The 12,869-nt window shown below is 46.1% G+C and overlaps 1 protein-coding gene across 1 annotated transcript in view; it reads right to left on the minus strand.

The window, feature by feature from the left end:
* The window catches only part of TCF7L1 (transcription factor 7 like 1), a 154,853-nt gene that overhangs the window by 9,596 nt on the left and 132,388 nt on the right, over positions 1-12,869 (minus strand). The window contains exon 4 of the mRNA XM_036931084.2: positions 8,086-8,169. Within this exon, the coding sequence (XP_036786979.1) occupies positions 8,086-8,169 (84 nt within the window). The remainder of the gene's footprint in view (positions 1-8,085; positions 8,170-12,869) is intronic.

The raw sequence follows: 12,869 nt of genomic DNA on the forward strand, positions 1-12,869 counted from the left end.
GTTTCAGTCTGTTCTAGAGTAGGTCCAAGCCAAAGTTCCTCTGTAAACTCCTGGCTGCCAAGGGGGGCAATGCGTCCTCTCTCCCCTTGTTCAGGTCTCACTCTCGAGCTCAAAGTAAAGCTAAGGTCACACAGCTCCACCACAGATGGAGAAGCCACCTCTCCACACATGATCTCTCTGCAAGGCCCTGCCCCTCTCCACCAGCTGCTTCTCTCAATAACTGGCTCCTGCTGTTTCTGCACTATTCTTTTTATTTCCTGATCCCACATTTCAGATCAGAAGGCTAAGGCTTTGTAGATCAGGCAAAGATGAGCCTTAACTTTGCGGCATCACTCACAAAGCAGTCACAGACTAGTCACCAGCCCTGCCCAGGGCCAGGAAAGATACTCAGCATTCCATTGGCTTGCTAACTGTACCGGATTTGACATATTTACGAAATCTGTTCTATCCACATTCATTGTCTGTATGGATAGAGGCAACCTTCTCTGCTGAGGGTCAGAACTGTTTTCAAGAGACTATGCTTAAATGCAGGGTTTGGGGGAGAAAGGAACTGGGATTGTCCCCGAACTCTCAGTGCACTCAGCGTCCTAATGCCTGTGGAAGGGGATGGGGTCTGAAAGCTCCCTTCAAGGTCGGCATGCCTGCTGAGAATCCTCAACGGCAAAACAACAAGGGTTTCCAAAGACTTTCTAGGTCCAGCTGCAATGTTCAGTGTTACTCTGATTCTCTTATCTGGGGCAGATAATCAGCTAGGACAGATGTCTCTGGTTTTTTTGAATCATGCAATTCAAATGATATAAAGCATCACTTTTGCCATGTTCCTTTGGCTTGTGCTCTTACTAGCATTATTTCCAGTCTAAGGTTGTTGCAGGAATCTTTGGAAGCTATTCATATATTTCCTTGTGGGTTATTTTAGTTAAAACTCAGTAATCTGTAAATCCACATAGCTAGGCTCAGGTAAATTAAAGTATGTTGCAGTATGATGCAAATCAACAATGGGTGAAGCCCCTGCTATTGGTCCCCTCACATTAGATGCAGTAAAGATTAATATCTTCCTTATGGTTTTTAGATTAAAATATAAAAATGACTGTGGTCCCCCTCACCCCTACCCCATTCCCCAATGAAGCCTCCTGTGTCTGCACTCCTCTTTGGAGATAACCAACTGGATTCACCTTCCAAGCCTAGATCCTAGGTCCTAGAAAATTCTTCCTTAAATACTTATATGTCTCCTCCCTATCTGTTGACACTGTCATATCACTTAAGTAAGTGTTCCCTCTACATAACATGAACTCAAGTCTTGGAAAATAACTACCTTATTCCCTGAGGTCTTGTCTTTATTTTCCTCAAATGCCACAGTTTTTGGGTTCTCCACTATTTCTGGCTACCTGTCTCTGAATTATCCCTATGTCTTTCTTAAAATTAGCAAAATATTCCAGAGGGAGCAGGCTGGTTGGCTGGTGTAAAAAATTAAGGTTGAATGATTTACATATAATAGAAGCAGGGGCAAATAGGCACTTAATTAAAGTTGGGGGAAAAAACACAATTCTCTCTGTATACACACACCCCTCTCTAACAAATACTACTTTAAAGATAAAATGTAAGCTCTTTGTCAATTCTGTCATCATATCCTACTAAGGAAAGGGAATTTGAAGATGTCTCCTATCAGAATTTTCCTCTGATAATGGAAATGAAAATTCACATTCACACTTTTATTTATTGGGTAAATGTCTGTGGAGAATGTCTACACAGCAGGCACCAAGTTGGGCAGCCAATTTGGTGTTCTAACTAAACAGCAACAACTAAACAGGTTGTTCTCTATCCAAACTTGGGGGGTAGCAAGAACTTGGGTCTCTGATGATGTGGCTGAATTGCTGGACTAACTGGCCATACAGAAAATACATATCACAACAGTAGGAGCAAGTCTTTATGTTGTATCTACTATGTGCCAGGCACTGTGCTGGGTCTTGTGAATACAGTACACAATCTTGTTTATTTAGACAAAAATACCTATCTTCATAGTACTTACATTCTAACTGGAGAGACAGAAAATACATAATGTATTAGATTGTGAGAAATGTTGACCAGGCAAGTCCTCAATGAGAAAATGACTTTGGAGTAAACACCTGAAGGAAGTGGAGAGCAAGACAGGTGGGTATGCTGGGGAAGAGCATTTCGGTGAAAGGAACAGCAGGGCCGTGACTCTCAGGTGGGCAGCAGGTGGGCATGTTTGAAGAACCACCAGAAGGTCAGGGACAGGAGTATCGAGAAGAAAATGAGAAGAGGAAGGTCTCTATTAATATATTAACAAACACTTTCTGAGCTCCTCATCTGTGGCAAGCAGTGTGCTATGGGCTATGGAAGATGTAAAAATAAATCCAGAGGCTCTGCAGGGCAACAGGAGGGAGAAAAGGCTCACATATTATGCTTCAAGACCTTCTCCTAAGCAGTGTTACATTTCTGAGGTCTTTGCAAATTGGATTGGGTGTCAAATTCTTGGGATAAATCTTTATCACAATTCTCCCTTTTCTGTTTTCTGCATTAAAAAAATGGCAAAAGAGAACCCTGAGGTTACCTTTATTTTTCTTTCTTTGATGCTAACCCTCCCCCCACCCCCACATAGATGCTTGTAGGAAAAACTTTAAACCAGTTCAAATTGTTGCCGGGATGTGTCTAGGTGAGCACCAATTTTCAAGTACTTTGTAGAATTCAGGTAAGCCCTTGCAATCTATATATTCAAGTTGTTGTTTTTAATGCCCAGTTTAACTTTCTTCTCTTAATGCCTTTGTCATTATCACCTGTTTTGGTCTTTTCCTAAGGAACACTATTTGTAGACTAGTTTTTCTCTTCTATCATCATTTCATCAGTGTTAATCAATGCACAGATTTGACTTGCCACAATGTACATTCTGCTCTATACTAAGATTAATGAGCTGGGAGATATGAAGAATTCCCGAGAGCTAAATCTCAATAGCAGCAACTAATAAAAGGAATGATGGAGCTAGATAATCATCCTGCATGCAAAACTAGTGGGTGAAAGTGCGATGAGAAACGGGCCATTTACACAGCTTCAAACCTCTCCCTGCAGAGCACTCACTAATTACATAATTACACGGGGAAAAAAGAGTTACTGCACAGCGGAAACACACGGCAGACGCGGCCTTAGCAAATGACCAGAGCTAGCACTCCCGATACTAGGCCAAGGGCCACGGTGGCCTGCCTCCCAGTGAGATGCACTGAGGACGCCTCGTGCAGTGGGTTCTTGCCCCCAACTTACAACCTGAATCTAACCACAAGGAAACAGCTGACAAACCCGAACTAAGGGACATTCTACAAAACAGCTGATTGGCAGGTCTCAGACAATGTCAAGGTCAGGAAAGACAAAGGCTAAGGAACTCCACTAGATTCAAGGAGATGAAAGGGACGTGGCAACTGAACACAGCATGTGATCCCTGGCTGACCTCAGACCAGGAAAAAACACACAGCTATAAGGGACACTATTGGGACATCTGCCAAAATCTGCATATATATTGTGGGGGTAGATAATAATACAAAAAGTTAATTTCTTGATTTTGATAGCTGTATCATGGTCACTGTAAGACAGTATCTACCTTTGTTCTTAGGAAACACATCTAAAGTATTTAGGAGTAAAAAGGCTCAATGTCTTCAACTTACTCTCAAATTGTTAAAGAAAAACCAAGCCCGGATGTGTGTGTACACACATACATACAGGGTGCAAAGCATGGGGCAAAATTTCTGACTCTGGATAAAGAGTATATGGGAGCCCCTTGTATTATTCTTGCAAATTTTCTGTAAGTTTAAGTTATATTCAAATAAAGGTTTCATACAGTGTAATAGGAACTGAAATCAGTACTGGAGGTAGAAGAGGGCAGTGACAGGTGACGTGACTATACAGGTATATTGGCCTGAAGAAGGAGAAACTAAGTACAGTTCCAAAGGTAAGCCTCAATGAATGCTCATTGAGAACTGGCATGCTAAGCAAAACGTGGGCTTCTCAGCTCAAAGGCAGAGCAGTGAGACTGCCATTCTTTAGGAGGGTTTCCACGCATTCCCTGATGATTACTCATTGGACATGAAGCTCAAGAACTTCCTTCTGAAAGTGCTTAACACTAAAGCAGAGTATGTACTATTACTAAAGGAAGCATTTGGTCATCACTTAGAAAGCAAATTATAGGTGCACACACACACACACACACACACATACACAGGAGACTCAAGTGCTATGTAGCAAAAGGCTTGTGGGTTGTGGGACTGTAGGTCTTCTGTGGGTGTTGGCATTTCCCCAAGTGTTCTACACTGGCACATGCATTACTCTTTTGATTTCAAAAAATAATTTAAAAAATCCTGTGTGAGAAGAGGGACTGGACTCAGGAGTAGAGAGGGGGCTGGAAGGGGTACCACCTTTCTCCAGCTCCTTTATTCCTTTATTCATTCATAAATGCTCCTTGAGTACCTCCTCTGTGCCAGGCATTATGACAGGTGCTGGTTAAACAAATGTGAACAGAACAGATGTAATTCCTATCTTTAAGTTAGTGCATATATTTGTTTTGCATGGCTGGGCACAGTCTCCAGGGAGAGAGTGGATGAAAGACGGGGCCAGGCACATTCGGCCACAGAGAGGGGTCTGGATAACAGTCTGCGTTCAAGGGGATTATAGTGATCAGATATTATAAACAGTTACATATAAAATATCATTGCTGTGCAGTTTTTAGAGCTTGTTTTTAAGGCACAAAAATCCAAGAAGTAAGGCACAAAAATCCAAGAAGTAATAACACCTAACTCCGTCTCCACCCTGGCCCAGTTATGGCTTGTTTATACACATTTCCTTGATAGGCAGCTTCGACATGACTCACTAAGTCTTGGCAAATATGCAGGCTGTTTCCTTCATTTGCCCTTCTCCCAGGGCAACCTTCATCTTAAAATATTTTGCTCATGATTCTAAAAGAAATATCATAACAAATACTTTCATCTTTCTAATAAAAATGCCAGCATCCAAACCCACACGGACCAAGGTTGCTGGTCACCTTCAAGTCCTGCTTACACCTCTCGCCTAGAGAAACCAGCACCGAGTAAATTGCGATCACCTCCGGTTCCTCCTGTCTTTTTGCCTCTGATTTGCAATTAGGGCAAGAGTTCTCAATTCTGGCTGCCCCTGAGAATCTCCTGGAGAGCTTAAAAAACTAAGACAGCAGCCCCACCCCAGACCAATTAAATCATATCCTTAGGAGATGAGATGCAAATTCTATAGGCTCATTATCTCTGTTACCTTTGCAATCTGTCCATTTGATCTGGCACCTCATTCAGGCCCTCATCACCTCTTAGCTAATTAAAAGCATTTTAATTTTTCATTCTCTGTCCTAATAACAGTAGTGGTACTTACTGATAGTAATGGTGGTGGTGGGAAGAACAGTAACCAACAGTTATTGAGGGTTTAGTCCGTGCTAGGTACAATTCTGAAATCATTATAGTGCACTGGCTGAGGGAGGCACAGCTGTGAGGTCCAGTCCTCTTCTAATTCTCATTTTACAGACAAGAAAACGGAGGCAAAGAGAGATGAGGTAATTTGCCTGAAGCTGCACAAATAGGAAGAGGTAGAGCTGGGATTCAAACTCACTGTATTATACAACCTCCCCACCCCGACCCCCCATCATGCTCCCCAGGTAATTCACGCTTTGGTCCTATACACACATGCATCTCAGAAGTCAGAATGAGATGCTCTGACTTAAAAACTGAAAGTGGTGGTCTGTGCTTAATCTATAGAATTTTAAGTTAAGGTTTTCTCCCTAAATGTTCCTGAAGGTTTTGCAGCCCATTTTTGCTTTTCTGTATTAGAATACAGAGTATGATACTACACAATTTACTAGAAAATTACCCATTTTGCTGTCTACAGCAAATATAGTGTAGACATTACTGTTCGTACTTCTCCTCTCTGGGACAAAACAAGGAGCCCCCGCTGCACCGCAGTGCTGACGAGTGTACAGCTGGAGTGTACAGTGCATACGGCCAGTGTATAGCTGGAGCTACAGGGACGGAACCTTGTGGAGTGTTTAGGGGTCTCATATATTTTTATGTCACTTACACTGAGATAATAAGTGAGGATGAGTAGCTGATTTATTTGAGGACGAGTCTAGGAAGAAAATGGAAGCTCAGAGAGGGCAAAGAACTTGGCCCTGTGTATTAACACAGTCTCTCGGAGCCAGGGCAAAAAGGACGGGAGGAAGCAGAGGGTTTTAATAATGTTAGATGTCTCCTGTGTTGAGAAAAGTAGGGGATATGATTGGACTTTGGCAGTAGATGGCAACCGGCGAGCTGAGCCAGGCTACATGGGTTGGGAGCTAAAAGGACACAGTGACGGAAGTGAAGGTCTGGCTCCTGTGTGAGAGGTTGGCCGGCAAACATCAGAAAGGAAATAGGATAATGCTCACAGGAGGACGAGCCTGGACACAGGCTTCTTATTTTTTCAGTGACCGACTGCTCCCTGCAACAGGAAGGATGGGAAACTCAGAGTACATGTGCTAGTTTTAAAGGAAACTCACTTCCTCTTAAGTAGATGGAGATTTTAGACAACATGCAGAGGGAAAATGTGTAGGGGGAAGAGAGAGAGACCCTTGCCCCCTGGAGTGGGCTGGGAGGACCACAGGATGGGTGGGGGCCAGGCAATGATTTGGCACAGTTAAAGAGAGACAGCTGTGCTGGAGGGGACAGGCCAGGTTTGAGGCAGGGTGGAAGTGTGGTGCTGTGCTCTCCGCCTTGACTGACCATGAGAGGGCGCTGCGACCTCGCGCTCAGGCATCCCGCACGGGAATCTGGAGCACTTGAGGCACCACCCTCAGAGGTATTTTTTTCAGTGGGCTGCTCATGAGCCACAGAAGCTCTCAGGAGCCGCCTGCCCTGGCTGCTTGGCCGTGCCACCCATTGCTTCCTGCAGTTACTCGCCTGTCCCGGGGACTGAAAACAGCCATCCCCACCTGTCGCCCTAGTGGATGGCTGTGACTGTCACCTAGGAACTACACAGGACATTGTTCTATAAACTACCAAGGGCACTGCCACTGTCCGCCAGCCTCATGATTACTGGAAATCATACAGGCTCACCGCACCATTCTTTTATCTCTCTGCATATATCGTCTTTCTCCTTAACTAGACTCCAAGCTTTTAATGTAAAAGAACTATCAGGACATCTTAAAATGTCCTGAATGAGAAGAAATAATATGTCTAGGATTTGTTTTAAGATAACCCAATGTGGTGGAAGAGGCAGTGTGGGTGAAGGGAGCGGTTCGCAATTTTTCAGAATAAAGTTCTAAACCATATCACGTATTCCCAGGGCTCCGTGACTGTAAAATGGGCAGGTCATGCAGCTGCACCCTCTAGGATTCTGAGACTCACTGAACAGTGGATAACAGCAGTAGCTTGTGCAGTATGTGGGTTTTAAGGCAAGGGTGGCCCCAACTGCTCAAGAGCCCAGGTAAGGGTGATGCAAGGTCCCAGGAACATCCCTTACCTGCTTTTAATTTCAATCAGTTGCAAGCCCTGAGGAGGCCTGCTGAGAGCCCACTGCTCCTGCCTCCCAGGACCATCCAGACCTTCTTCTGTGACCCATGTTGCCACAGGGCTTGCAGAAAAGCCTCAGCTGCCCCACGGGGTTTTTGTTTGCACACTTTAATTAATTCTTTCCTATAACATCATGTACAGACGAGCCTCTTCAACTGCTGCCTTGCAGCTGTGAGGGGGAGCAGGGCATACTGAACACGCACCAATGGGACAGAAAGGAGAACACCATTGCCCAGGGGCAGGGGCACAGGGGAAGGACCAGGGTTACTGGCCGGGGAGGGCAGCACCGCCAATCACACAACATCCCAGGTGTATGTGCATGTGGGGAGGTGGAAGGGTGGCTAGTGCACAGTCACAACCTAACTGCTACACCCCTGGGCCGCTCAGCGCTTCCTTGCTGGCTGCATGCTGAGGCTACACCACTGGACCCATCGGAGTCTGGAAGGTGGAAGGGTGGCAGTGACACGGGCCAAGGTGGGCCAAAGTGTCCCTTTGGTGATTTAAGGGGAAACATACTTACCAAGTGTGCTGGGGACGGTGACCTGGTGTCCTTGACTGTGGCACTGGCAGGGACGTCGAGGAGGGGCCATTTCATCTGCAGGTACTGCACGGGAGACAGAACACACAGAGCAGCTGGTGAGGCAAGGCCTCGCGTGCACCCAAAGCTGGGCTCTTTCCTGGGTCAGTGTCTGAATGGTTACCGCAGGGCGGGGCATATATTCACCATCACCACCAGCAGCAGCAGTAGCCCCGTCATTTTGGGGGGACAGACACAACACCACAACCAACCAAAGAACTCCAAGAGCCTATCGGTGACAGTCCAGCCCTCCCTGCTCTAGTCATTGGAAAAGCAAGGGGTTCAAGGGCTCCCAGATGGTGATGCTGCCCTGGTCATTTCCATCTCACACAGCATCACATGCAACAGTCCTGAAGTAAGAGCCTCTCTAGAAGGATCCAGTGAAGAGTGTGATACAAGCCTTCTGCCTGGCACTTGCAGGGTCCTGGGTAATACTGATCCACACTCAAGGAGGTTGATCTTTATTTGGTTATAGAGTTTCTCAACCTTGAAAAGACTATCCAGTACCCTGAACTCACCCACGTATTACCGCAGAGAATCCAAAGCAGAGTAAATCCCCAACACAGCCACACAGGCTTTGGCAAGAGCGTGGAAGGGAGTGAGTGGGGAGGCAGTGGGGGCAGTGGGTGAGTCTGCCTGGGTTCTGGAGCCAAGCAAGCATCTACAGATTCAGGTTCTCCACGCTGTGTGACCCAGGACAAGCATCTTCATGACTCCGAGTCTCTTCCTTCACCTGTACAGCAAGACTATTATCACTAACCTTACAAGTCGTTAGGAGGATTAGGAACAATGTCCAGTATGGAACGTAGTGCTGCATGTGGGAGACATTTGATAAATGGCAGCTATTATTTTCATAAGCAAACCACTAGTCTTTGCCAGGAACAAAAGCACACATGTTGTCTTAGTGTCAACACTGATATGGTGCTTCTGGGCAGCAGACCAGCCACACAGCCTCTTTGCAGAAGTCTTGAGACTACTTTGAAAATTGAATCTCTTATAGGGGGTGGTGGCTTCAGGAAGAATTTCATAGGCAGAAAGAAGTCTTTGAATCATCCCTTGCCTAGTCATTCCATTGATTTTGGGGGGAAAATCATGATTTGGCCTTGAGCTATGTGCACAGAATCAGGAAATTAGGCTGGACAGTGGGTCAACTACAAGAACAGCGTGACAGGGTAGGACCTGGGCTTTCATAAAGGTGTCCACAGACAAGAATAATAACCCAAGGACACATCTAACTAGGGCCAGTGAGTGGCACAGACAGCAGGTGGGATGGGCCAAGCAGGCCTGGCTGTGGGAGGCTGGGAGGTGGGAAAGGAAGGGGGCATTGGGGACCCTCTGACTAAGGACAGTCTTTCTGCTCTGGGCCCTCTGGTACCCCACACGCCTACCCATGTATTCAATTGATTTTATCTTCTTCCTCCCTTCCCACTCACACCCATCTCTTCTCTTACCCAGAGCCTACACTTTCTAGATAAACTAACCTAGAATTTCAATGCCTTTTGCAAGTTAAAACCACTGGACAAATATGAGTATTATTAGTTAAAACTCATTTCCTCAGCGAACAACATTTGTGCTACACCGGCAGTTTTCAAAGCATTTTCACACACATAAGCCAGCATGCCTGCTCGTATAAATAGAGGTGTCTCCCAAATTTTCAGATGAGCTAGTGCCGGTAAATACAGGGGAAATTACTGGCTCAACTTTACGAGAGTGGAAGCTGAGGTCTCTTGACTTCAAATCCCACAATTCCCACTATAACCTGAGTCACAAAGCTTTTCATACATAGCACCCTCTTTGTGAGCACCCTACCCCCACTGCAATCTTTTCTTTGCTCTGATGGGTTTTTCTTTCTGTCTCAACCCCGGCTGGCCACCCAGGAGCTGAATAAATACACAGACATGACTGTCTCCTGTAGGGACCCTTGAGGCAGCCAAAACTTTTGTTCCAGTGCTAAACATCACACTTATTTCTCTAAAAGCTACAACTCAACCATTCCTGTTTGCTTTTTAAAGCTGAGCTATAACCACGAATATACTCCCTATAAGAGAAGTGTCCCAAACACACTGGGCCTAGCATGAAACACAGCAGGGGGGTTCCTGAAATCCACCAACTCCACTAGCCTCTGGCTCCTTATTTAGAGTCCTAAGGACATCTGGTGGACACCCCTCATTCTCTTTGGCTTACCAGGGATGTTCTTAGATCACGTGGGTGTGGCCTGAAGGATTCTATCCGAATCCTACTTTGGGACAGTGCTGGCATTTGGGGTCTAAAAGAATACTGTCAGCTCTCTTTATGGGTCTTTAGGCAGCAGGCTTGTAGGATTCCAGAGCAGGTTTTCTCAACCTTGGGACTATTGACATTTTGAGCCAGAAATTCTTTTTTAGGAGGGCTGTCCTGCATAATGAATGAAGTTTAGCTGCATCCCTGGTCTCTACCTACTAAATGACAGGAGCCCCCACTCTCCTGGCCCATTTGTGGGCAAATAGGTTTGTCTGGAGACAAGCCAAAAATGTCTCCAGACTGCCGAATATCTCCTAGAAAGGCAAAATTGTTCCCCTCTAGTGGCTGAGAAGCTGATACCCAATATACTATGAATTGCATGAAGGCTTGTCTGCCTTGGCACTGGGGCAATTATCATGGTACAAACATACACACACACACACACACACACACATTAAGGGCTTGGCTACTTTATTTGCTTGTCTATCATGTGCTTGGTGTTTTACCCACCTACCAAGATGCCTGGACTTCTGAAGTAGGAGGGGCCACACTGGCCTCTTCTCCCTTTAGGGTTCCCTCTCATTCACTGACTTTAACTGAGACCTGGAAGCTGGGGAGGTGGGTTCTATGTGAAAATCTTTAGCTGCCCATCCACCCCCTCCAGCCCAAAGTCTGGTCCTTAACAGACTGTCAGGTGGGGAGAGGCAGTTCTGGGAATAGTGTACATCTAGCTCAGGACCTTCATGCTTAGGTGGATCCTGGGGGGCTGTCGGGGCACACGTGTATAGAGAGGGATTCTCTCTGGGAGTATAATCTTCAAATGGAAGATCATCACTTCCCCTTTCTACTTTCCTGCCTTTTGAAGATTTTGGAACAAGTGATAAACACGGGCACGGGGGAAGACTTGTATAAACGCTGGAGCCCTGCTGCTCAGCCATGGAGTGCCTCTGAATTGCAGTTCTGAGGAAAGGCACTTGCAAAAGGGATGGCTGAACTTCCCAGAACCATGAAACAGAGCAGAAGGAGCCAGCAACACCACTTGTGACCCTCCCGCACCCCAGCACCAGGAATTGGAAGGTTGCTCTGAATTCCTAGGTCAGACCTACCCAGCGTTTGGGGAAATAAAGCTCTTTTCAGCTCTATTTGCCATGTGAGGCCCACCCTTCCCATCACTCATTGATGGGAGCATGTCCCTGGGGGGTAAGGGATGTGGGATTGAGCCTAGGTTCTCTGTGTGGTAATGACATGAGGGTGAACTAAAACTGCTGATTTCTTCACACTTAGTAGGCTCCATCCAGATGGCCACAACCAGCTCCTGACCAGTGGACCGTGGCCAGGCTGCAGCACATGGTGAGGGTGGTCCAGCTGCCTTCCTCCTGGGGGATGCTCTTTGGGATGTAAAACTGGGGACCCGTATGGCACCAATGCAACTGATGGCCAAGCCACAGCAATGGCCACTGCTTCTGGGATGCCATCTGTGGGAAAGTACTCTCTTCTGATACTCGAAAGCAGAAAGAAAAAGAAAAAACAGACCCAAACGGTGAGTCCTACCACCCTTGATTTACACATGCTGCTTAATATGCGACTGTGTGTTGTGACTCTGAGACAGGACAGGTGTGCAGTTTCCCAGTCTTACTGAATCTGAGAAACTCTCTTCTGGGATTGGGGTTCCACGGGACACACTTGGGGAAATACTGCTATTGTGGTTCACAGTTAAGTGGACTGAAGCTGTGGTTTAGAACCTTTCTTTACTTTGTTGAGGAAGGATGATTCTGTTCTTATTTTTAAATCATTTTCACATGGTTGAATTCTCTCAAGAGCTACCCAATAGTCACGAGGTTTCTCTTATTTGACTCACTTGTCAGCTAAATACACAGCGATGGATTTTCTTAAGCACCTTTCTGGTCATAGCGGTTTGTCCGCCTCTGCACTATATGGTGGAATGCTGATCAGGTGTGTTTTAAGACTTTTTACTTCTACTTCCTAAATTAGAGTGAACAAAAGTTTTCTTGTTGTGTGACATCTTTTATCAAGTGTTGGCATCAGTATTTACGCTTTATGATATGTAAAGGGTGCTGCTCCTCCTTTTCTTAATGTTCTGGGTCCTTGTTTGCTTCTTGGACCCCCCTCCTCAGTGCCCTCCCGGGCCAGGTGGGCTGCTTCCGCTCAACTCAGGCTTACGGAAGGGTCCCTCTAAAGGGGGCTCTCACCAGAGAGCCAGAACCCCTTTTCCTATAGGGGAATCGGTCCTACAGAATTCCTGCTTAGCTTGAAGACACTGCAGATTAATTGCAGCTGTGCCCTGGAATTTCCCCAACATACAAATCTTCGTGATGTAAACCAGCTGGGAGGAAATCCCAGCATGCCCTGTAAAGCGGCAGAACGGCCAATGAGCTACGGAGATTAACCCTCCACCTCCCAGAAGGTAGGCCAGCCCCTCCCCCAGCCCTACACGCCGGTCCCAAGCTTGCTTCAAGCTGCTTCAAGCTTGCTTCGGTGTGGACGAG

The sequence above is a fragment of the Manis pentadactyla genome, chromosome 2 (genome assembly GCF_030020395.1).
Source record: "Manis pentadactyla isolate mManPen7 chromosome 2, mManPen7.hap1, whole genome shotgun sequence".
NCBI classification, from domain to species: Eukaryota; Metazoa; Chordata; class Mammalia; order Pholidota; family Manidae; genus Manis; species Manis pentadactyla.